General features: G+C 54.1%; 1 protein-coding gene across 1 annotated transcript; it reads right to left on the bottom strand.

Annotated features, from left to right (window-relative positions):
- Nucleotides 1-2814: 2814 nt before the first annotated feature.
- On the bottom strand, nt 2815-21238 carry LOXL4 (lysyl oxidase like 4). The gene is made up of 15 exons (XM_036265263.1): nt 21205-21238; nt 16857-17170; nt 16102-16280; nt 14998-15203; nt 13662-13700; nt 13311-13530; nt 12282-12465; nt 11949-12103; nt 11042-11209; nt 9849-10011; nt 7872-8115; nt 6627-6742; nt 5548-5684; nt 5028-5139; nt 2815-3010 (listed from the first exon to the last, which is right to left on the bottom strand). Exons 2-15 carry the CDS (start codon nt 17134-17136, stop codon nt 2940-2942), a joined length of 2274 nt encoding a protein of 757 aa, XP_036121156.1. The 5' UTR covers nt 17137-17170; nt 21205-21238; the 3' UTR covers nt 2815-2939.
- Between the last annotated feature and the right edge of the window lie 4715 nt (nt 21239-25953).

The following is a 25953-nucleotide window of genomic DNA, read 5'->3' as shown; positions in this document are numbered from 1 at the left end:
TGTGTGTGTGTTTCAGTCAACAATCTGCCACCTTTAACTTTTCAGATTTATCCTTATAACCAGACCCAGAGAAAGGGTTTTTAAAAAATCCTCACCCAAGGATATTTTTCCATTTATCTTCAGGTTGAGTGGGAAGGGGAGAGAGAGAAACATTGACGTGAGAGAGAGACACATCAATTGGTTGCCTACCACATGACCTGACCAGGGCCAAGGGATGAACCGCAACCAAGGTACGTGCTCTTGACCAGAATCGAACCTGCAACTCTTTGGTCCATGGGCCAACGCTCCAACTGCTGAGCCAAACTGGCCAGAGCGAGAAAAGGTTTTTTTTAAGCCAATATTGAAAACTGTGGAGTGCTGCTGCTTCTACCATTAGTAGAGAATGTGCTTGTTATCTTTAGTTGAGACTGATATATACCGACTAGAGGTAAGAAGGCCTGCCATGGCCCAGCACAGACTACATTGAGCTTGTCTAGATGGGAATCAAATTTTTGGCCATATCTATACCATAGCTTTGCACACTTAGCTAACTGGTGAGCACCCTGTAGCTGCCACTGGCTCCTTTGTTAGATATTTGAGAAGTCACAGCACTGCACTCTGCTGTGCAAGTCTGTGGGATTACCTGGAATTTACAGTGAAAAGATAACGTTCCCCTTGAGTTTGGATGTGCTGTGCACAGAGCAAGTCTCTGTAGAATAGAAATAATTTCGGCTTCTGAAGAGTAAGCTGAAGTTCCTAGCACTTTAGTTTCTGAGACTCAAGTAAGCTGAAGTGAAAATCTGACATTTTTGGTTCTGTCTGGAATTTGGTGGTTGGTATTCTGTTAACATTCCTCATCTAGTTACAACTCATGCCAGCCACCAGTCTTCCCATGCCCTTCCCTTTCAACTCGGAGGTGTAACAGGACAACCCTTGTATAGCTTTTTCCAAGAACTAGAACTGGCTGCACCTATCAGACATGTGATGTGGGCAGCGAGACTGAGACCAGAGCCGGTGGCTGACTGCCTGGTCTGCTTTCTGGCCCTCTGGAAACTTGATCCAGCAAGAACCTGTGGGTAACCTCCCTGCCTGAATCTAGTCATCAGTCACCACATGCTCCCCCACTAGCTGCACATTCTTTCACAGACCATTAGCTGCATGTGCGAGTATAATGTTGTTACTGTTTGGGAGATGTTTGCTGGCTCCAACAGGAAATCAGTCCTTCCCTTGTTTACCCAAACTGCTGTGCCAAAATATAACGCTCCCTCTGCCTAACGAAGGAGATGAGGAAGTTGAAAAGAGAAGGTAGAGGAGAAGGAAGAAAGCACTGCCTTTATATTTATAGAGCATACCCCAGAGCATGTCCCTTTTTACTCTCTAAGGATGGATAGCGCTCATGGGTGGGTGGGTGGGTGTGTCGGGGGGCACACTATTATAAATCTGCCCCGTTTGCGATCGTTCCTTATCATTTTGACTTTGCAGCCTCAGTTGCAAAAGTTTACAATCCTTGGACTTTACCTTCTTGCCTCCTATCCTTCATCCCTTAACTTTTCCAACCCCACGTTTCAGCACTGAGCCTGAGGAGGGAATTGGGAAGCAGAATGTAGGCTAATAATCTGATCAGAGAAATGTACCGGGGCTGTTGTGAATAGTATGTGTGCCCTGTGCATCCTAGTCACCAGGTCAGTGGGAGTGAAAGGGAAAGTTAGTGCACTGGGAACTGCAAAGAATCACAGCCAGTCTTGTCTTTGTAACAGTCCATAGTGAACAACTTTTATTGGCATTTGGGTGTCAGACCTATAAGGATCATCACTTAAGTATGTTTAAATGGAGAAAAGATTAAGAAACATGTCCAGGAAGACCATGGGATTTGATACTACCTGAGCAAGAGCATATCATAGCCACATCAAGAAGGGATAGTGGCCTTTCCTAGGTTTAGTCCTTAACTAAGTTAAATGTTCCCTCAGTCTCCTGTCACCCACTCTACCAGACCTGTCTTCTGTTCCTGCAGAGATGAGTGGCTTGTTCGACTGACGATCCTCCCATTTCAAAAATTTATTCAATGCAAAGTTCACTTCAGAAACTTGGTTGAGATCTGAAATTTAGGCCAGTCCTGAGATGCACAGTGATCTTGAGGGGACATTTTGTTGCCTGCCAGGTATATGGCACCGTTTTTCCTTGACAGAAGCCCCGGCAGGGGCTGGGGTCCATATTACCCCGCAGTCTTTCTGCTTAGCCTCTTGTGCTCAGCAGGAAGACCCTATCTGGTCATTTCTGAAAATCTGGCCCCTTCTCAGGCACCCAGTCACTGGTGGTGTTGGCCCATCAGGAGAGAAGGGAAGCGCCTGAGGCCTAAGCTTCCAGGAATGTTAGAAACACCCATATGTACAGTAGGATAAAGGTAAGGGCACTAAAGAGCAGACTCAGAGAGTACGACAGCTGAGTTCTAAGTGAAGACAGACCAAGCAAGGGAATGAATTCACAAACTTCTCTCCAGTTGTGACTTTGACACAAGTTGTGTTGCTTTGATCTTGTAGAGAGCTAATCCCACCTGTGTATCGCTCCTATCTTCTATTCCTCCAAGACATTTGCAAAGCACTCGTTTAGATGGGGGACTGGACCACAGTCCATCCCTAAAAAAGTGATTGCTCCTGAATCAGGAACTCTGGGGCAAAATCCAAGAAAGAATTGGGTCTCCTTATGGAAGAGGAGCTTAGCTGAACAAAGCCTGGAGAGTCATAGTCCATAGACCAAAGGCCCTTAGGGGACAAGCCTAGAGCCATCTCAAGGGAGCAATACCATCCTGGTTTGATGATGTTGCCATCAAAAGGCTTCCTGAGCAGTTCTGCCCCTTGGCACTGGCCCCGTTCCCTCTGAGTCAGGGTTCTGTGAAGGGCATGGCTCCAATAAGCTGAGGTATCTGGTGTGTGGGCAGCAGCTGGGAGTGTACAGTGATGGCTTCAGATGAGGTTGTTCCTGAGACGCTGCTCCTGCTCCAGGGAGAGCTCTGCATTGGCTCGGTATGAATCCCCTATGGGCCAGAGGAAAACAGGTAAATACCCAACACTACCACAGTCTCATCCCTTCCCTGACAACTTCACAAACACACAGAGATTTCTGCTGAGCTCGTCTTTTACATCAGGTCAGTCATGGGCTCAGACCCCAGTTCATTCTATGGAAACAGACCCTGACAGGTGTGTAGTCTCAGGGACATGGGAAAGAAGAGGTTATTGGAAGGAAACAGTTGTGCTGGTTATTGTCCTTTGCCCCCTTCAGATTCAGCCTCTGTCCTGATTTGTCCTCTCCCTGCCATGGAGAACTGACCCCTAGATTGCCTCACCCTGGCTCACATCCTCTGGTTTGTGGTGGATTTGGATCAATGGGAAGCAGTAGCAAGATATTAGAGGGTGGAAGGAGAGAGAAGTTGGGCATTTCTTCCCTTGTTCTGGCAGTGACGGTCTATTAGAACTGCAGACCGGTCCTCTCTCCACAGCTCTAGCCTTCATCTGGCTCCCCTGCACCCCTGCAAGTCTGAAGGTGAATAGTTTTCCACTCTTGCTTATCCCTGGATGTCTCAACACCCCTTGTTTCTTTTGTCTGACTCTCACCTCTATTAATAGCCTGTTTATTAAATAACTTCAGAGTCTCATCCAAGTGTGCTGTGTCTTTGCAAGGACCCTGAGGGATCAGAACGGCATTGTCTGTCTTTTCCTCCTCCCTGTCCTGGATCCCTTGCAGCCTGCTGCCAGCATCATGGAGGATCTGCTGCCTCCACGTGCACAGCCTCAGGTTCCAGCTCCTGACCCTCTCACGTGGCTGTCTCACCGAACGGCAGCGAAAACTACTGAGTCACACAAATTCAAACCTTAAACTATTTCTTCTTTCTCTTCTCATTGTCTTCCATCCTTTGAAACATAAATCTGGTGTTTTTGTCCCTTGACTGTAATTTATCAATGGTTCCCAGAAACCCACAGCATAAAGTCTATTCTCAGCAGGAACCCTCATAACCCTCTGCAGACAACCTTAGTGGGTTTGAAGTACAATAGAGGAAAATTCTGAGGTTGAGATTTCCTCACTTACAGCTAGAAAGTGGTTGCAGTTGAATTTGGAACCCAGTGAAGCCTTTTGAAGCCGAATCCTGTGCTCTCTCCCCTCCTCCCTTCTCTGACTTCTGTCCTTTGAGACCCAGCTCCAATATCACTTCCTTTGGAGTGTTACTTTCTGTCACTGCTTGCTCAGCATTCAGTTCATACCAGTTTGGGGTACTCAGGAGTATTGGGGTTATCCATTTGCTTGTCCGCTTACCCTACTTGACAATGAGCTGTGCGTCTCACTCCAAGTTACGTTCCGAGTGACTGGCTCAGTGTTCAGCACAGAAGTGGGTCTTAATAAATGCATGTTGACTAAATGGACAAGTCTGCCCCACCCCACATATTACAAGTATGGATGTGAACACACACAGCCCATAGCAAATACCAACATTTTTAAACTTGAAGTTGGAGGACTTGCTACCTTTATAGACAATTAGAGCAACCACCTCCTTACCCTGCCCCCACTGGAACATTGCTTCCTCTTTTGTCTGATACTGCCAATCCCACAACTATCCTGAGCCCTGTTCCCCATGGTCCCCTCCTCACAAGCAGCGATCACAGCTGGAGACAGCAGCACAGATCTGAGGGACTTCTACTTGTGCCCGCGAGGGTCAGCTTAGGATGGAGGCAACTAAGAAAGACCATATGAAAGGGAGGGAAAAATAATGAACGGGAAAAGGTAAATCCTGACATGGCTTGATGTAACAGGAAAGACTCTAGGACAATGGGAAACAGTTTACAACCCAAACAGCTGTAAGGACGAAAGATGTAGAAGAAGGACTCGGGTGAGGCTTGATAGTCTGACCAGTTTGTTCTGGAACTGTTCCTGTGAAGATGTCAAATTCAACTCTGTTCCACACCTAGCCTTTCACACACCCCCAAGTCACACACGGGTACACCTAGGTCTTCCAGCTCCCCAGCCCATATAGGGCTAGTCCCATAGTGCCCTGCAGTTACCTGTGTGGCAGTTGTGCAGCCAGACCCGGTGCCCGTCATACTTGCAGCGGCACTGCATCATGTTGTTGGAGAAATCTGACTCTGCCACCTCGTATTTGGGGTTCACAACCACCTGGAGCAAGAGGAGGGGACAACTGAAGATAGGTGATTTGACTTCCGAGTCAGTTATAGTGACTGCAATAATCCTTTGCATTTTGTGTAGCCCGACAAAGCATGTTTATATTCTTTGCTTCATTAATCCTTACAGTCAGCCCAGGAGGTAGGCATTAATGCCCCTGTTTTAGGGAGAGGGGCTGAAAGTCACAGAGAAGCTGACTGCCCACCGAACCGGGATTCAAGTCCAGGTCCTCTGGATCCTGACTCGGGGTTCTTTCCCCTGCCGCACACATAGCTCCTTCGAGTGCCAGGCCTGCTGGAGAGCCTGGCGGATGATACTCTTCCTCCATTTGACCTCAGGGAAGCTTTTGGAACATCTGGAGGAAATGGAGTCCCTGTGGGGAGTCCCCATAAGCCCCCTTACCTGAAAAATATAGTCCCCGGGGCCCACGTCAGTGATATCCACCCACTGGCAATCAATGTCGTGCCGGTAGGTGTCCCAGCAGCCAACGGTCACTCCCTGTTCTCCAAAGTTGGCACATGCGTAGCGCCGCTGCAGCCCTGTGAGGAGACACGGAGTTACTGAGGCACTGGTTCAGATATCTGGGACCACGCGCTCCACTAGGCCTTTCGTGTACTTGGTCATTTATTCCTCACACCCACATTGCCAATCACGTCTTCATGCAATCACATGAGGTTCAGTTAAATGACCTATCTCAGTATCAGCACCAGAATTGCTACTAACCGTGAATCTAGCACTTAACAAACCTCATGTGACAGAGGTTATTTTTTTTTATCCTCACCCGAGGACATTTTTGCATTTATCTTCAGATAGAGCGGGAGGGACAGAGTGGGGAAGAGAGAGAAATATCGATGTGAAAGACTCATCGACTGGTTGCCACCCACATGACCCCAAACGGGACCAGGGACAAACTGCAACTGAGGTACGTGCCCCTAGTGGGAACCGAACCCGGGACTCTCTGGTCCGTGGGCCAACACTCTAACCGCTGAGCCAAACTGGCCAGGCCCAGAGGTTATTTCTTGGGATGCTCGAGTGGAAATCCTTATTGGCCTAGGAAAAATGGTTGGCAGATTCCAGCTCTACTGTTCCAACAGGTTTGTCCATCCACCCTCCAGCCCTCTGAGGAGCCATGTTTGCCATGCCATTTCTAAGGGCTAGGAACTGCAGGTATGCAAATAGGAATCAGACAGTCCATGGCCTCAAAGAATTTAGCAGAGATGACACAGGGCTGCAACTATTACCCAGAATAGAAAAGTGCTAAGCGTTTTAAAACTGGTACAGTGTGTTGGGAATGCAGAGGAAGTAGAGACCTTCCACCTAAGATTTCAGAAGGCACGAAATTGATCTTTTTGCATTGCCTTGAGTACTGACAAACCAGAGTCTCCAGGTGCCAGGGCCTATTGAACAGGGCAGGGGGACCTGACCCCAAAAGGGGTGAGGAACAGAACACGAGGAGGATATGCTGACAGGAAACCACGTACCTGAGGGGCAGTTTGTGTCCTCTAGACAGAAGCTGGCCTTGTGCCCCTCAGCCACCTTGGAGCCATTGAGAGTGAGTAGGTCGTAGTGGGTGAAGACCTCGATGCTGTGGTAGTGCCTGCAGAAGGGGCAGGGCTGTCAGTCTGGCAGCAGCAGGAGAGGGTCCTCTCTGGAGAAGTCGGCAGGGAAGATGGAGGCACTGGGCCCCATCATTACCAAGAGGAGAAGGTTATAATAGCAGGGCAGTGCCCTGCTCCCAAACCTAAGATTAGTGACCTATGGCCTACTTTCTTGGCTTCCCTGCCCAACAGCAAGGTACAGCTGCCCCGTCACTTAGGGTCTTCACCCAGGTGAGCAGTGAAGGCTCTGCCCTGGCAGCCTCCAGAAAGTTGTGCCTGGCTTCAAGGCCTGAACTGGGGGTGGAAGGAAGGGCACTTCTGGGGACCAGCCTAGTTGAGCTGAGCTGCTGAGGAGGGTGCTTACTCTGCTCCCTGTCAGCCTGGGAAATTGCTACCATTGTTTCCAATCCAGTTCTAATGACAAGTCTTCATGCCATAAGGAAGGGTGCTTATTATCTCAGCAAGGCCGAGTCTGCCGGTGCCCAGCGCTCTCAGCTTTCCCCACTCACGGCTGTGTCCTAAAGGAAAAACACCACCTTTCCACTCTGCCGCACGGGCATTGTCTCTCCTCCTGTCTGGGCTCGGGCCTCCTGATAGGAAAGAATGCTCATTGTCTCCCTTAGTACCAGTGTCCGTGCTCCTCTTTGGGGACCTGGCTTTGCCGTTGCAGAAACCAGCAGGCTTCTCCTGCAAAACCAGCGTCCTGAATGGGGATAGATCTATTTTGGGTCTCCAGGTTTCTAGGGGTCCTTACTTTACCTGGCTGTTAAAGACAAGGCCTAAAGTCCAACATAGAAAAATTGTCCACTGTCATTCTAACTATCATTCTTACTCTGCTGGCAGTAACTGCTCTGCTGGAGGTTACTGTGGGAAATGGGCCCCTGAGCACCATCAGCACAGGTATATCCAGGGCCAGCACGAGAGCAACGGAGAGGGCCAGCCGGGGTTCCTGGGACTTCCCATTGCTCCTGGAAGCAAGGTCAGTAAGGCCTCTGGGAAGGAAGGTTCCTACCCGGAGTGCACACCCCTTCCAGGGAAGTATGCCCGGGGTCAGGGAAAAATCAGACTGGTTTGGGCCCTGGACCCTGCTTTTTGTCCCTCAGAGCCATGGTATGGGCGGTTACTAACTGGTGGCACTGGTGCCAAATCCAGCTGTGCCGTCCTGTCTTGGGACGAAAGTCAGCCCGGCCCAGGTTGTAGATCTGGGAGGAGAAGCGCAACAGGCGCCGGTATCCGTAGGGCCAGTCCATGTGGTCAGCGGACTGGGAGAGGCAGTTCTCTTCATGGGCACAGTAGAGCTGGCTGAGCGGACGATCCTCCAAGTAGGCCGTCTCCTGCACTAGCTGGGCGTTCATCACGAGGTCTGGAGCACCTGGACAAGGTGGGGATGCACAGGTTGGAAGGTAGCTGCTGTTGCTCCCTTGACAGGCTTCTCCCCAAACGAAGCTCTTTGGGAGACCCCAGAAGGGTAGGGTGGTTTAGGAGTCAGGAGATGTGAGTTCTAGTAACAAAGGAACGGTCTATTTCCATAACCCAGGGGGCAGTTAGTGTCAGGGTTAAACTTGCTGCCAGGGGAATCAGGCCACCTGGGTCATGTCTTGGCTTAATTTCTGGCTACACCATTAACTAGCTCTGTGAATTGCTTAACCTTTTGTCTCTCATTTCCTCATCTGTAACTTGGGGATAATTAGTGATATTAATGTGATAACACCTGTAAGATGCTTAGATTATTGGCCCATGGTAAGCATGTAATTGATGAAAGCTAGTATTTCTTTTGTAAAATGAGTCTCAGCCTGTAAGTGCCTTTGTGTAACTTAGCTCTGCTGGTATCTAACTTGGTTACTTCAGCTTAGTCACTCTCTCCGGGCCTCAGTCCCTTCAGTGTTGGGGTGGGGGGTGGGGAATGCGCCCGAGCTCTGCCATTCGAGTTCACTGTGCTGCATGCAGTTCCTAGGCCTGTGCCTTCTCCACAATTCCTGTTCTAGCCTGATTGCTGTCATGGGTGTTCATGTCGGGGCACCCTGTCCGTTCCCCTTGGAGGCATCAAGCGCATTTCTGGGGCTTCTCGGCATAAAAATCCAACATGCTGGAGCCTGTATGTCTTGATAAGCTGCTCAGTGCCTCTCCAGCTCCCTTCCTGTCAGTGGCTCTTACCATCCCAGAAGCCACATGGCCCCTCTATCGCTGCTAGCCCGCACGTGTGGCAGTAGAAATGTGGAGATCCACAGCTGTTGCCATGTAACATCAACAGAGAAAAGTTGCCTGTTCTCAGTGCTTGTCGTGCGAACACCGGGTTCCCGTCAGATTTTTGGCAGAGGCATCACGTGGGTGAGCTTGTGTGCCGACTGCGGTGAGACGGGAACACGGTTTACTCCAGAGGATGGGCATGGAGGGCGGGGCGGGGATGTGGCTGGTTTGCTATGTGATGCCCAGGCTATCACTGAAAATGCACTCGAAACTCCTGTGGTATATTTTGGAGAAAGCTAGGGTGCCCACTAACAAACCCTAGTTTCCAAAGGAAAGGAAGAGAACTTTCAGAGAGAATGAGAAGAAGAGAGAGTCAAGGAAAGAAATGAGAAGAACCAGAGGACAAACAGGGATGGCCACAGAGGCAGCAGGTTGGCTGTGCCGAGCTGCTGTGCAGCCTCAAATGCATTCAGGAGCAGAGGTGCCTTTCTGGGCAGAACGGAGGGGGTACATGTTCCCAGGAAGGGGAGTGAGTGGGGAGCAGGCCCCCACTGTGCAGTGTAGGCCCATCCCAATGTCCCATCACACCTGGTGTTCTTTCAAGGTTCGCTGGACAGAAAAAGCCCTAAAGCTCACTGACAAAGATTAAGGATGTCTTGGCATTGAAGACTGGTTGGGAAGAAGGCCAAGAGGCCACTTTGGTTGGTGCCAGCCTGTAGCCTTTGGACTATGGATGTATGTAGTTATCTTGGCACAGACCTCTGGTAAATGGCAGAGTTGGTGCTCCAGCCCAGCCCCACCCTGCTGGCCTGGAGCTGGAACCAGCCCTCAGAGCCCTCCCTGAGGGAGGGAGGTATAGGCTTGCTAGGGGGAGCCTAGGCCTGCCTGCCCCACAGCCCGGGCCCTCCCGTTACTCACTGTCAGTGCAGGAAACTCCTGCTGAGAAGCGCCCGGGGCCGCGAGAGCAGTGCACGGGTCCATGCCTTTGACACTGCTGCAGGGCCAGCTCCGTGCCTGAGCAGCGCACCCCGCTCATCACCACTTCTCCGGCCCCTGCAGTCCCCTGCCAGTACCAGGTGTCCTGAGAAAACCACCAGCATCACTCAGTCAGGGTTGAGAGGTACCGCCTGACTCCCACCTGTGGCATGGACCCTGTCACACTGCCCCCGCCACGCTATGCCAGCCTCAACCTGAAAATCTGTAATCCATGCCACTTTGGACCTCTCTCCTAGTAGCCATTTCTTCCATGTACGGAGGCAAAAATACAGCCCGTGGCTTCCACATCCCTTGTGGCCCTGCTCCCATCCCTCTCCCACAGCAGCCTCAGCTATTTGAGGAGGAGGGTCCTGTTCCCTTCCTGCCCACCCCGGAGGCCTCTCCCATTTCCCAGTTCCAGGGTTGCCCCGGTTCTCCAGGTGAGGTGCGCCCAGCACGGTAGGCCAGCACTGCCGCTGAAGAGGTCGCCATCGCAGCCATGCCCGGAGCCTCTTGGTATCTTTTGACTATCCATTTGTTTCTGCTAGGACTGCCGCTCACCTGGTCCCAGCCAGCACATTTCTCACCTGGGCTACTGCAGCTAGGTTTCCTGAGCGCGTCTCCCTGTGGTCACATTAGTCCCCACCCTAACTGTTCGCCAACGTGCAAGGAAGACATTTTTTAAAAATCTGCACTGCAGGCTTTGAACGGTGTTGCCCCTGCCTCCCTCACCCTGACCCTTCACACCACTGTCCCTTAATACTCCACCCCTGGTCCCTGATTTCCTCTACTGAGTCGAGCTTCCTCTGGCCACAGGCCTTTGCACGGGCTGTTGATTCCTCCCCCACCTCGTCTGCCTGACTTCTGTTTGTCTTTCCTGTAGACACAATCGTGTGCCTGTTGTGTGAACAGGTATTAATGACTGCCTCCGTCCTTGGCTGACTGCTCTGTGAGACAGGAGCTCTGTCTTCACCACAGTGCCCCCAGCACCCAACATTACATTGGCCCAGTTTCAGTCAATAATTAATTGTTGAACACATTAATGAATGAATGGATGGATGGATGGATGGATGGATGAATGAATGAGTGGTTAGCAGCTTTAGCACAGGAAGTTTTGGAGCAAGACAGGAACCTACCTTGATAGCATGGTTGGCAAAACCCAGGCCGAGCTGTCGGCAGGTCACCATGGCTTCGGTGAGCCCCCAGTGGTCACTGCACACGGCCCCCCAGCGTTGGACCCCGTTCACCTCCACCTGCACCTCCACCACACCCTCCTCGGGGGTGCGCCCCCCGGCCAAGCGAACCTGCAATGGTCAGAGGTGTGTGAGGAGCAGGGCAGCCTCAGGAGGGGAGAGCTCAGGATCCGCAGGCCAGCTCACTGTGCGGCCCTGAGATGACGCTCCCCTTCTCTGGCTTTGCCTCCTTTCCGGTAACACGAGGACATTTTCTCAAACTGTCCCTAAGTTCCCTGCCCGCTCAAGAACTCTGACTCCAAGTGCCTGTGCCCGGGGCTCCTGTTTCAGTCCTTGCCCTCCTACCATCAATGATGACTTGCCAGTTGCAAAGGATTTCATGCCAACTGCCCCATTCGCAGTGACAGTGATGCCGTGAGACAGGAAACCCCGTTTTACAGAAGGGAGACCAAGGTCAGAGACGCGAGACTCGCCCACAGTCCACATTAGTGTGACGCTTGGGCTCTGGTCGTCCTTGCAGCCTCTCCAGCGCCACTCCCCGCTGAACAGCCCTGTGGCCCTCTGCCCTGGACCCCCTCTTTCTCAACCTGACAGGGATCCTGAGAGGGTGCAATGGGAGACGGCACCCCCCTGAAGAGTTCCCATGTCCCGAGGGGCTGTGGACCCGGCCAGGGGCGATGCAGGAGAGGAGTGGCCTTCCAGGCTGGAAAGCCAACTGGGTCCAAAGCAGAGGCACTGGCTGCCTCTTGTGAATCCCCCACCCACCCCCGCACTGGCTCCATGTGTGTCCTGGGGCTGTCTGAGGCCTCCCCAGTCCCCAGCCTGAGCCCACGCCCAGACCTGAGCTCACCTGACTCTGGAAGCCCATGTTTGGGACATTGCACCTGACAGCAGCATCGTTCTCGTGTTGACAGCCATTGTGGGACCCTTCCAGGGAGGGGCACTCACTGAGGGTCCGCTCGTGTCCCTTGCAGCGCACCTCTCTCAGATGGATGGGCCCCAGCCCTACGGAGGGAGGGCGAGAAGCGCCGTGTGAAGCTCCATCCCTGCAGCCCCATAGCTGTGCTTCCTTCCCCACACAGGGGGAGAGTTTCTGTCCTGGGCCCTGGGACCCCAGGGCCACCAACGGATGGACCAGTGGCACATCCAGGCCCTCCCACCCACCCCAGGCCTCCTTACTCACCTTGGCCCAGCTGGGCCCCAAAGAGGGCCTCCCGAGCAGAGCCGAAGCCAAGCTGACGACACACGACACTGGCAGAGATGAGGTTCCACCCGTGATCACAGACTGTACCCCACTGGTGGTTCATGAGCACTTCCACTCGGCCCTCGCCCACCTGGGCCCCAGAGCGGAGGCGCACCTTTGGCTCCTGCTGGGCGAAAACCAGCTTCAGGGAGGGCCAAGGAGGAGGGACGGGCTGAGCCACGGTGGGAGGCCGGGCCGGACCCCTTCAAGCCGGGCAGAGACACCGACCACTCTGCCCATAACTAGCACCTTGAATAAGCTGTTTTTCCTCAACCTGTCTTCCTTCAATGACAAAGAGCCCCCAGGATGTGACAGTGAGAACAGTCCCTCCAGCTCTAAGGAAAGAGCCGAGGAGTGAGTCCCTGCACTTCCCAGTCCTGCCACCTGGTCACCGGGCGAGTCGGGCGAGTCCCTGCCTGCCCCCCAGCCTCTGCTTCCTCTGTGTCCTTTGGGGTTGAACTAGATCAATGCCTCCCAAAGGGATCTTGAGGTGATTTGGAGACGTGCAGGGACATGGTATTAGTTCAGCTGACTCACACAGCGGAGAAGCCGTTTCACTGCAATTCTCTTCCCCTCCTCCCGGGAGACCATCTCGGGGTGCCGCCCTGCCCTGTCTGCAGCACCTCACCAGCACTTGCTCGTTGCTTTATATAACAAAGGGCCAGGCTCAGCTTCCATATGGCATATAGCTACAATGTAATTACTGCTTTTATGGTTACCTTCTATTCATAGCAGGTGATGTCAGCTTTCCATTTATGGTGGGTTATAAACGGTCCCTTTTAAATAACCCAGGTTCTACCATTCTGTTCCTGGCTCTCTCCTCCTGTTGCACTGATACCTCCTTGATAGGGACTGCTGCCTTCCTCTTCTGCCTGTCCTGACTCCTCCCCACCACCCTCCCCCCAAGACAGGGTCCTGCTGAAGGGCGCCCCTGCTTCCCTGCTGGGGTGCCTGCCCTGCAGGACCCACCTCCGCCCGGGGCTTCTTGCGTCCAGGCTTGGCCTTCTGAGGGCGGAAACGGGGCCCTGCCACACAGCTGACCACAGCATGCATGCCACCCGGGCAGGCCGGCTGCCGCTTGCCCCGAGCTGGTGCCACCTGCACCTGGCAGTTGGCTATGTGGGGCTCCGTCCCCAGGCAGTTGACCCGGTGGATCCAGAAGGAATTCTTCTCAGCCAGGCTCCTCAGCCTGGAAGACAGGGGAGACTGTGGGTGGGGGAGGGGTTGAGGGAAGGCCAAGGCATTGGGGAGGGGAGAGGGGAGGGAGGGGCCCTTCATGCCACACCCCTTCGCATCCTTCCCCAAGGGTATGCTCCTCACCTAAGATTGGGATCCTTCATCTTAAAATTCCAGATTTTCCTGGGTGGGAGAAAACAGGCGGAGAGTGGAGTGGGTGCAGAAGTCCTCCCATCCCCGGCTCCTCAGTTTGTAAACTCATTCACAGACCTTACTGCGGCGCCGACTTCACGGCACCCCAGAGGGTGGCCACCCCACAGACAGTGTGATCTTGGTTCCCAGGGAGGAAAGCAGGGCCTGGCAAGCCCTCCTGACTAATCCCCAGTGGGTCCTGGGCCCTGGGCTGCCCCTGGGGCATGCAGCTCCCAGCTCGCCCTCTCCCCAGTCCAGATGAAGGGGCACTTTTAGGGAGTGCCCTGAAGAAAGGGACCCAGGGAAGAGGTCCTCTGGGGACAGGTGGGAGCTGAAGGCCTTGCTGGTGGCAGCTGCCCACCCAGAGGCTATAATCAGAGCTGCCTCCTCTTGGGCGGTAAGGGAGTCAGCCAGGCCCAGATGTGCAATTGCTAGGTGGTGGGGGGTCAGGCACCCCCATGTCAGTCACCCCCAAGTTTGGAACCAAGTGGACGGTCTTCAGGACCAGGGTCATCTAAGTCAGAGGCACAGGACAAAGAGGCTAAAAGTGGTCGGGTGGCAGGGTAGATGACTCAGAGGTGCTGTGGGAGCTCTCGAGAAGCTTCTAGTCTCCACTGACAGGGAGCTGGGCAGCTGGGCCTGGCCAGCGTCTGCAGGCTGATGCAATCCTGTGGCTGTCCTGTCACATTTCCGACAGTGTCTCCACTCCCACACACTGCCGCACCCCACGCCTTCCTCACGCCCCGCTCAGCGGAGGCCTGGCCTGAATCGGGGCTGAGGAAATGCACTGGGAAACTGAGATGCTTCCCGCAGGTCGGATGACCGAGGCTCAGAGGCCCTACCGAAGCCCACCGCTAGTTACCGGCACAGCCGAGACCAGAACTCGGCCGTCTTCCTTGTGGCCAGCATTGTAAGTACCTTCAGTAAAGTCTACTTTTTAAATCAGGGACACGATTTCACATTTAGTTGTCTTCACTTTGGGAGTATGCTGTACTATAGCCAATTCTTTTTATTGTTCCGTTTCTGACCATTTCTAGGCATCTCCCAGGGCCTCAAAGTTCACCCCCACCCTCCTCTTACTTATTCTGAGGAATTCATTTCCCAGGAGACCTGGGAACATGCCGCCTTTGGGCCTGTCTCCCTCCCAATTCCAACATCCCTGGATGACCTGCCACAGATACCCAACCTGCCGAACCTTTGCAAGGTCCCACGAGTGTCCCACACGGGCACACACAGCCACGGCCCCACAAGCCCGCCTCCCAGGCCCTGCACCCCGCTGCCCTCCTACCTGTAGTACTGGTCGTCAACAGGTGCCTCGCTGGGGAAGCCCAGCATCCCACACACCACCTTGCTGTCGTTCCTGGTCCAGGCCTGGTCACACACCTGCCGCCAGTGGCCCTCGTATCTCACCTCCACGGCTCCCTCAGTCACCGGGCTCTGCCGCTTGGCTCTGGCAAGGATGGGCTTGAGCCGCACCTCCTCCAGCCGCTGGCCCTGCAGGATGCAGGGCGCATGGTCACCGTGGGCCCAGGATCCCCGCCCTGCTCAGCGCACTGCACTGGGAGAGCTGGGGCTCCAGCACGTAGGGATCACCCCACACAGCCCAGTCGTTGGAGAGGCCAGGAAACTGAGGCCCAGACAGGCGGAGGCACTCGTCCAAGGCCACGTGGTGAGCATGAGGCAGAACCTTGGTTTGTTTAGGTTCCTTTCCTCAACTCCAGAGACAGCCAGGCAGATCCGCGCCCTCCCAGGGGTCAGGATGGGAGCTCTTAGAATTTGGGAGGCTTCCACCAGGCATAGAGGGGCCTTCGTGCTACCCCAGGGAGATCTGAGGATGGGCACAGACCAGCTGCTTGAGACTGCCAACAGGGTCCTTTGGCCCAGGAGATCCCTAGCCCCGGGGTGACTTAAACCACATTGAGCCCCCTATCCTAACCTGTAGCATTTCGTGGGCCAGGGCCAGCTGTCCTCAGGCTGAGGCTGTCTGGCACTGGATGGTAGGAGCCAGGACCTGCCCTGCCTGCTCCTGTTGTTTGGCTTGGGCTGTTTTTAGCTTGGGGTTGTTTTTGCCGGGAAGAGGCAGCAATTGTGGCCGGGTCTTGTGGGTGAGGCAGCCCCTTGCCCCCCTGTTGTCTCCTTTATGGGGAGTAGCTTTAGTGATTCCAGCAGGCCCAGACTCTGGTTCCCTGGCCGGCCTGCCCTCCCCCACCTCAAACTAGGACCCTCTGTCCATGCACCTGCTGTGGGCCATCAGCAGGAGTCAGGGCCCAGGGATGCTTCTCAGCCCACGCTGTGCTCTCTTCCCCTCCCTCCTCTAGGTTCATCACCCAGGAGGCTCTCTGTCCCCTGACCCAATACTTGGCTCAGGCCAGGGCCTGAAGAGGCTCCTCACCTGGGGCCCGAGGGCATTGGAGACTCTCTCAGAAAGATAGCCACGGTGGCGCTGGGGATGGCACACCACCCCGACGTCCTCTGAGTGGCTGCAATCACTGACACCCCAGCCATTAGACTCGCACTGGTCCAGGGAGCTTTCTGTGCCCATACAGCGCACATTGTCCAGCCAAATGGGCCCTGGTGGGGGAGACAGGTGATGCTCAGGGATGAACACACAGTCAGGTCATGGGCTGTGCCTCCTTGATGGGACACCATAGTTATCAACTTTCCTCTTAAACCCTGAGTAGGAAGTGGGATGGAGAGAGGAAAGGATTTGGTTCTCCTAGGACCTTGGTATCTACAGCCCTTCTTACTGCCTCCTTTTGGTATCAGGTCCTATAGAATCTGTTTTTGGGAAATTCCAGGTAGGTCTAATAACTAGACCAACCTGTTCAGCCATTCATCCATCAATATGTTTATCCAATAACGTTTGCTAAGCACACATTGTGTGTCAGTCACTTTGTTCAAGGAAGTTAGTTGAGTGGTTGTGGTACTGGTAATAGTAGTGGCCTCATTGTAAGCAAGAATGGGAGGGTCAGAGCAGGGGTCATTTGTGGCTCTAGCACTCGGGAAATGTTTCACAAAGGAGGTCATTTGAGCTGGGTATTAAAGGACAGGCAGGATGTGTTCTGTCGGAGTCTTGGTGACCCCAGCCCCTGCAAGAAGCCCACTACCATTTCTTTGTCATTTTGGTTGGCAGCACCAGTCACTCACCCTCCCCTGGACCATACTTGGCACTGTGGGCCCAGGTCAGGGCAGCCTCAAAGCCTAGCTGGCGGCAGGCTACTGTGGCCTCCTGGAGAGCGAAGCTGTCATCACACACGGTGCCCCACTGGCCCTGGTGCAGCACCTCCAGGCGGCCCTCCTCCGGCCTGCTTCCTGCGCCCACCAGCCGTAGCTTTGTGGTGCCCAGTGACTGCAGCCTGCTAGGAGGGGCCTGGCCCAGCAGCAGAAACAGCAGGAACAAGGAGAGGGTGGCTGGTGGGGACCACATCAGGGTAACTTCAAGGCAGCTGAGGCCAAGGCACCTGGGGAATGAGTAAACATGACAATGATCACCACTTCTACCCCTGACCTCAGGCCTCTTTTTCTGGCAGAAACAAAGCATGGCAGGGCATCTCTGTGCGCGCGTGCGCTGGCATTAATTGAGAGTGGGCTGAGGGTAGTCAATGTGGTTCAAACCCACCATTTGTTGCTATGTGCCCTTGAGGAAGTTTAAGTGTGACTTTACTGATTCTCAAACTCCTCACCTGCCAAGTGGGGATAATAATTCCTGTCTTGCAGTGTTGTTGTGAGTGTTAAATAAAACACTGTATGTAGTGTGTAGCACACGCCTACCACATGGTCAGTGCTCAATAAACAGCTGTTCTTGTTACAGTCTCATATGTAAGCAGAGGAGGTGACCTACCCTTTGAGTCCTGGGAGGGCCCCCAGTGGTGCCCTCACAACCAGAAATACCTATCCCAGGGTAACTCCCCTCACCTACCTTTCGATGTTCCCAGCACCCTGGCCACCCTCACATAGGAGGCACGTGGACTGCTGGGGCAGAAAGGACCATTTGAAGGGAGTCTAGGCCTCTACCGCTCGTTTGCTATGTAACTTGGGCACGTCTTTTAAACTCTCTAGGCCCGAATCCTGTACTCTGAAAGTGAGGAGGCTGGACCAATATGTATAGTCTAATATCTCCTCGAGCTGGGATAGTCTGGGATATCCTCAAGCCCTAGCCCTAGGTCCAGCCGGGTGTGTGCTTTGTACATTGATTCAGCAAACATATGTGGAATACTTGCTTCAGGCCATTTATTAGGCCAGGTGCTGGGACACAGAAGTGAAGATGTCAGACACTACGCCCTGTGCTCGCGAAGCCCAGAGAAGAGGAATTGGGGAAGACTTTCAGAGAAGGGACCATTACCCTGGGCCTTGATAGATGAATAAGAGTTCTCCCGGGTGGGAAAACTGCATTCTAGGTAAAGAGGACAGAACAGTGAAGGGGGAACGAGGATAAGAGGTGATTTTGTACAAGGGCAAGGGGGAGAGAGGTGGAGGGACAGGCGAGGCTCGATGATCAAGGGCCTCGTTGCCATGAAGAGTTTGCCCTGCGCCCTATAGGAAGTGAGGGACTCTGGGAGGGTTTTAGGCAGTGACCGTCCACCAGAGAGAGGGCTCCTGTCTTCGGGAGGCTATAATCAGATGCTCTTTGGGTCCTTGAAGGGGATGAGGTTGGGGCTGGTCCTCTCTCCCTCTCACATAAGCACTGGGCCCAGGGTGGGGGAGAAGCACGGAGGAGAAAGTGATATCTGACCAGAGGTGTCAGGGTGTCTGCAGCCATCAGTGCCGAAGGCCCCCCACTGCCAGGCTCCGCTCTGGTAGGCGCTGAGGCTGCATGGAGCAGTGGATGGAGACAGGTGGGTTCCTGGCTCCCTGTTCAGTGCTTGCATCCTAAGAAAGCACATTCTCGGAGGGCCCCTGCCACTCCTCTCCCACAGGCTGGTATTTGGCGAGAGTCACGCCTTCCTTCCTGCATCCCACTCCACCGCCTTCCGCTGCCAGTGCCCCTGCTCCGGCCAGCCCAGGACCGGGCAGGGTGGGCTCTGGAAGTGCCCTGGATGAGCTCAGGACGAAGCGCCACTGAAACAGGGACTTTGTGTTGTGCCCCTAGAGCCCAGAATAGAGCCAGGTATGTAGGTGGCACCCAGTAAATATCCGTGGTTGCATGGATTTGAGGTGGCATAGCACAGCACTTAAGCATACAGACTGGGAGTCAGACTTCCTGGACTCACAATCCACCTCTGCCCATTGGTTCCTGGGTGGTCTTGGGCAGATTATTCAATTTCTCAGTGCCACAGTTTCCTCTCTGTAACATGGGATAATAATAGCACCTACCTCACAGGATTCTTGTGAAGGTTAAGTGAATGAATACATCTTAGACCCTTAGAAGAGCAAGCTCTCAATTGACAGTTAACTATTAGTAACAGCAGCTGTAACAGCTACTATAGAACCATAGTCTGGTCCCAACAGCAAGTCCCTGGTACCCTTCTTTGTGACATTCTCCAGCTTTGCCTCTTTGCCCTCTGAGCCCAGGTTGTCCTCTCTCCACTTCCTAAAGCCCTGTGTTGCCTCCTTCCCTTTCTCACCCCTTTCTCCTGTTAGGACCCAGAGGTCACATTGGGTGTGACCTGAGAGAATACCCCACTCTCTGTCACCAGGAGTCAGGATGCTTCTCACTCTACCACCAAATTATTATGTGACTTGAGTCAGATGCTTTCCTCTCTCTGAGAGGGAATGGCACTTGGGGTCCCCCTCTCTAAGACATCTCTGATGGGCCGTGGAGTAGGTTGGGCAGGTCTGCCTGTCTGGCTGTGGCTGATGGCCCACAGCGTCATGGAGGTCTTACTAGAGGCTGTGAACAGCCCTGGGCCAGCAGGCTCCCTCCCCTCCAAGGGGCGTCCTTGGAGGCAGGGGTAGGCTTCTGCTGCAGGACCCTGGGTTCTAGGCCAGGGTAGCTCCCTTCCATGAAAGCTGCCCAGGAGGTGGATGGGCAGTAGCAGGACCTGAGAGTCAGATACAGGGGGCATCCCTCTTCCGAGCGTTCCTGCCCACTTCAGGTCCCTCTACAGCTTTTGCTTACACCAAATTTGTCTCCTCACATTTCCCAATACATCCTTCAGTTCCCAACTGCCAAGCCTTTGCTCTCGCTGTTCCTTCTACTTGGAGTATCCTTTCCCTCTATTTAAGATTGTGAAATTCCTACAACACCCAGCTCAAATGTTACCCCCTCCATTAAGCCCTCCCAGGTCCCTCCTTCCTAGCACTTGGTGTGTTGTTTCCTGTTTCCACAACAAGTCTCCACAGTGTCTCCCCATAACTGGTCCCCCTGTACCGAGCACAGAAAACAGGACCAGGCTGAGGAGCTTCCCTTGGAGAAGGAAACAGCCTCAAAGTGGCAGCTCTTTTCCCACGTGAAGGAGAAGGAGACAGGGTGAGGGGAAGGATGGGGGTGGTTAATAATAATAATTACTATGATATAATATAAAAATATTTATTGAATACTTATCTCCACTTTACAGATGAGACAGTGAGGCTCAGAGGAGCTAAGTAACTCGTCCAGCCAGGATTCAGGCCCAGGCAGCCTGGTTGCAGAGGCCAGGCTCTCCGCCGAGAAAGGTGGAGGTTGGAGGAGGAGGGGAAGAAGGAAGGGTGGCAGGTAAATGAATGAAATTCCACCCTGTTGCTGGTTGATTTATGACCCGCTGTGGTGTGAGGGCACTGGAGTAGGTGCCAGCACTGAGCGCAACCAAAAGGCAGAGCCAGGACCCTGCCAGCTCAAAGCAGAGAGGCACCTGCTCCAGGAGCTGCTAGAGGACTCTGGCCCCTGGCCACAGCAGGGAGGACTGGAAATGCCCAGAGGTGTTCAGGAGGGAGCACTGGGGATGCTGTCCTCGTGGGCACCAGTCTCGGGATCACTCGGAGTGCCTTCTCTGTACCTTGCTGGGAATGCCATGGGCTCCCCCTCTCAGCCTGACACCCTCCCTGGGATCACCCATTATGGCCACCTGAAACAGTGCCAAAACGGTCTCTGAGCTCTACCTGTCCAGGACAGTGGGAGTTGGAGCCCTCAGCCCACCCTTCCCCCTCTGCCTGTCCTCCTTCCCCTCGCCCCCTCCCTGGTCAGCTCTGATCTGGTTAGTTGGAGAGCCTGGCTCTGCCCTGCTCTTTGTCCCTCAAGTCACGGGAGTGACATCTGAACCTGCCTTGCCCTCCTCCCGCCTCCTCCCTGGGTGAGAAGACAGAGAAATGGTTACATTCGCACACTCACAAACAAGACACGCAGGCACCCCGAGGCCAGGGCGGGCCTGGGGCCAAGCTTCCCAACTTGGTAACTTCCACTGGAAGCAAGTTGGTGAGTGACTGGGAGCTATGCTAACTATCCACGGGACCCACACCCTTCCCAGCGTCCAGCCTTCAGGATCCCTCAGAGGCTTGCAGACCCGCAGACAGACGGAAGTGGACCGACAGACAGGACAGCTACAGACAGACCCAGGGCCAGGGACAGGCAGGGACTCACCAGCTGGAGCGACGGTGGGCCGGGTCTGGGCAGGCTCTGCAGCGAAGCAGCGCTAACGGGCCTCCTGGGGCGCCCAGGGCCCTTTTATCCTGCTGGGCGGCGGGCGCCCCCCACCCGGCGGGCGCAGAGGAGGCCCCGCAGGCCCCGCCCCCGGGCGGCCCGGAGGAGGCCGGAGCCCCGCCCCGCGGCCCCTCCGCCCTGCGCCCCCAGCCGGGACGTGGGCCAGGCTGGCGAGGTGCTAGCCCGCAGACGGTGTGTGCTCGGCCCCACCAGCCTGGGAATCTCAGGTGGAGAAGTTGCTGGGGTCAGGACGCAGGGGGAACTATTTTCCATGGAGGAAACTGGTGGGGCAGCAGGAGGGATGGGGGAGGATCTGAGTCCCAGGGAGAGGACAGTGGCCCGGAGCCAGCGGCTGGATCTGCCTGAGTCCCTGCCTGAGGCGCAGTTTCCTCCTCTGCAAAATCGGTGTTAGACCCACCCCGGAGTTGACCTGCGGGTTCCATTCAGTGCCTCCGGGAAAGGTGCCAGGGGGCCCTTCACGTGGAAGTGCCTCCAGTCAGTCCTATGGGGCTTGATATTTAGGGGTGCTGGTAGGGCGCGGGGGTGGGGGGCTCGGTTCAAGTGGTCCAGATGGTGTGGTGCAAGTGTGCTGTCTTTGGGATAACAGGCAGTTCTCTCTGTTGCCTTAGTCCCTCAACATATATTGTGTACTCCGTGGGCGTGAGGTCTCTGTTCTGCCCATTGTACAGCTGAGAACACCGAGCCCCGAGAGACACCAGGAAAACTTACATCCTCTACCGCAACCCCTTACAGTGTGGAAGGAGGCAGTCCCGGCCCTTTGGCAGGCTCGTGGGGGAGGGGGAGTGTGGAGGATGGGCGGAGGCAGTGGAGTAAGACAAAAGTAGAAAAGGGCTGAAAGAGCAGAGTTCCATCGGCTTCGCTGAGCACCCAGGTGCCAGTCCCTTTCCTTCGAATTCTTTCCTACCGTCCTGGACTGGGAGGCCCAGTGCCTCAGTGCCCCCATCTGTAAAATGGGGCAGAGTTCTAACCTCCCAGCTTACTCCCTAGGCTCAGATCAGTACAGTCTGGTTCCCTCCCTCCCCCTCCCTCCCTGCCTGAGTGTCCTTCCAAAGGCTCATTCATTCAGCAATCCTTTATTGATTTTCTCCTACTTGCCAGACAGGGTGCTGGAGTGCTAGACACTGACCCAGTCTGGTAGGGGAGGCAGATGTGTAAACAAACACCATCACAGGCAGAGTGTGATAAGAGCTAGGATGGCAAGGTGGACCTTTATGATCCCTGGGTGACACACTGACTTAGTTGCCAAACTGCCATCCACCCCTGGCCACCCATGTCCCAGATGTACCCCTAGTGCCCCTGCCCTGCCCCAGCTGGCCCCAAAGCATTCCCTGTGATGAATCAACAGGAAAGAATGCTCCCAGCCTTGGGTCAGTAGCAGCAGCAGCATCAGGCCAAACTCCCCCCCCCCCCCCCAGGGACAATGAGGCAGCTGTGGGCTGCGGTGCCAGGTATGCCTTGGCCCCCTCCCCATGCCCAGCCACCTCTCAAGCCCAGCCAGGAACAACACAGAGGGCTCGGAAACGTGGTGGGCCCCGCCTGCTGCCAATCACTGGCCTGGCTTGGCTGCCCAGAGCTAAAAATACCCTGGAAGCCAGGGCTGGCCCAGGCTAGAGCCCTGGGAATGAATGGATGTTGCCCGGAAGTCCTTTAACTGCAAAACTCTGGGTAGAGACTGAAGCTAGGGAGCAGTGGAAGGACGGATCTCCCAGGGGGTCCTTGTGAGCCCCCCTCCTTGAGAAGTGAGGGGCTCCAGGCCCAGGCCCAGCCCCGTGACTTACTAGTGCTGGGATTGTCTCAGCTGAGTAGCCATCTCCTCATCCTTAAATGCTATTGCTGTGGGGGTCAAATGGGACAATTCCATTCTTCTCAATAACCTTTGCCTTGATGGAGACTGCCTGCTTCCTCCTCTGTGCCTGACCGCGCTCACGCCTCAGCAGCACGGCCCTCCGCTGCACTCTCGATACACAGGCCTGCGTCCACCTTGACTGTGGGAGTCCCTCGCACTTCTTGCTTACCTCTAAACCAAGATTGCCTCACAGCGCTTGGCACACATCAAGTGCTCAGTAAGTGCTGGTGGACTGAATAAATGGGCCTGCTTTGTGCTGGTCCTTAAGCCAAAGCTGGAGAGACGAAGACAAGCCAGGTGTGATCCCTGTTCTCAGGGGGTTTGCAGAGCAGTGGGGGAGGCGGACTCACGGTCAACCAGCGGACAGTAGTCATCATGACAGCTCACAGGGTGGAGCAGTTGTTCTGTGTATTATTTCATTTAATCGGCTTAAAATCACTATGGACAATATTTTCATCACCCTGCTTTTAGATGATGAAACTGAGACACAGAGAGATTAAGTCATGTTTCTAAAGGCAACAGCTGTTATCAGCAGAGGGGAGCAAGCAGTGTACTGGGATGAAAGCAAAGGGCTGTGACAGTCCAGAGGAGGAAAGTCCGAGGGCTTCATGGAAGAAGCAGCTTGAAGAATGAATACGATTCACTAGGTAGAGGTGGGAAAGTGGGGTGGTCATGAGTAACGCTTTGGAAGCCATGGGGCACCGTACAGGTATCAGGAGTTATCCCACCTTCCCTCGCCCCTCACCAGGCCTCCCAGGGTAAGGAGCTTCGAGGTTGAACAGTAGTGAGCAAGAATCTCTTTCCCATGGGCTGTTCCTCAGCCCCGCCCAAATCGAGGCCTGTGCTTTCTTCCCAAGTGGGAAGATCAGGATCTCCTCCAGACAGCTGAGACCAAGGATGTTGCCAGAGGCACTGGGGAGAACACAGTTAGAGTACCCAGTGCCATGTGTGCTGGGCAAGACCTCCCCCTCAGCTGCCTTCAGGACTCAGTCCAGCCTCACCATCTTTGAGACTTAGTATGGAGGAAATCATTCAGTTCGGTGATCAGGGAACTGAAGTTTTACTTCTGACTGTCTGAACTCACCTTGCTCAGGCGAGTCATTTTGCCAAATCCAAGACACAGCCTCCCTCATCCATTTGCTTTGCCTTTGCACCCCGGCCCCTCTGACATCCAGGGTCCAAACAGCTCTCCTCTCCTCCCTGCATCTTGGCTATCCCCGACTTTAGTAAATCCTGTACAGATTGATCTTCCTAATGTATTGTCATGCCCTAGCTCAAGAATAATCAATGGCTCACTGTTGCCCATAGATACAGAGACTCCACTGTTGTTCCTCTTATTCCCTCTAGTCCTTAACTCTTGTGACTTCATTTTCCATATTTTACCAATCCTTCAGCTCTCACTCAGGTTCCAACTCCTCTGTGAATTTGCTCATGAAACTTTGTGTGAATACTCTCAAAATGTTTTGCTTTGTAATATGCACTGTCACCTTCTCTCTCATTCCTCTGAAAGCTTCATAAAACTCTCCATTACTCAATTATGTTTGCAGTTGGATGGGCTCACCCCAATATTTGCAGGGCTGGGTCTGAGTTAGAGGATACCTCATACCAAATGCCTAAGTGTCTAAGTTAAAATTCAAAGTAACTCATTGTCAAATTGTTGGAGGTAGCATGGGGTCAGACCAGACCTGGGTTCATCAACCTTGTTACTTCAGTTCTAGCTATGAAAGAATTCAGAGCCAAGACTCAAACTATAAGAGATCATTTACTTGGAAATTCACAAAGGTAGGAGAAATAATTTGTAGAAGAAATGGGCTTAGGAACAAGTTATAGGAGTAAAGGAAGGGCCCTTGGAGATCGGGAGTGAGGAAGGTAATGATAACCCCGGGGGATGGAGAGTGGGAAGGGGAAGGCTTGGGTGTGCTCTCAGGAAGGGGCTCGGTCGGGGCCTCTGCCCCAAGGGTTTCAGAGGTGGAGATTTTAGGGGCGGTCCTAGGGGAAGATTTCAACAGAATATTCAGCAGCTTTTCAGGTGTGTCCTTTCAGGTTGGGGTCTCCACTGATTAATTGGTCAGAGCCAGGGCAGGGGTTCATTATCCAATGCAACTGGTCCTGAGGTCAGCCATGGCATTGCTGGTCTGGTTTTGCTGTTTTTCTGGGCCCGGGGCTGAAATACAACTGGGGCCTCTAGGGAGGAAAGGTCGGGGAGTACAAACCGAAAGACCAGCGATATGCGAGGGATGCTAGGGAAAGAAAGGTCGCCCTGGGGGTGAGGTCTCACTCTATAGTTGTCCTTTGCTAGACACCCAAGGCTTTCTACCCTGGTGACATCCTCCTTGCTCTGCTCATGTCTGTCTGCTTACCCCAAAATAAAACATTGTCTCTCCTCCTGCCTTGACAGATACCCTTTGGAAAGACTTGGAAGTCCAGGTTTGAATCCAGAACTTTCCACTCCTTGGAGTTCTGTGCAGAACATGTTATAGGAGTGTCTGCCCCTGTCCCTGAGCTCCATTGGCCCACCTCTGCTCGATCCCTCGCCACGAGGGGCCTGCTACTGTGACAGGAACACACACACACCAGACCTTCACCGTGGCTGCCCCGTGGCTACCTCCAGCCTAGGTTCCCAGCCTGGAGGCGGCATCTGTACTCGGAGGAAGGTCGGAAGCAGGTTCGAGCAGGAACTGCTGGAGCACAGGTTTGCAAGTTGGCTGGGGGTGCAGCTGGCCCTGTGAACCCAGCTCTGTGGGGAGAGGCATGGCTGGACAAGGGCCACCGTGATGTCCTCTGACCCCTGGAGGACCAGAGCAGGGACCCCCTTGCCCAGG

This window comes from Molossus molossus, unplaced genomic scaffold (genome assembly GCF_014108415.1).
Source record: "Molossus molossus isolate mMolMol1 unplaced genomic scaffold, mMolMol1.p scaffold_m16_p_17, whole genome shotgun sequence".
Classification (NCBI taxonomy): Eukaryota; Metazoa; Chordata; class Mammalia; order Chiroptera; family Molossidae; genus Molossus; species Molossus molossus.
Note: the sequence above shows the minus strand (reverse complement) of the source record. Positions and strands in the feature narration are given on the sequence as shown.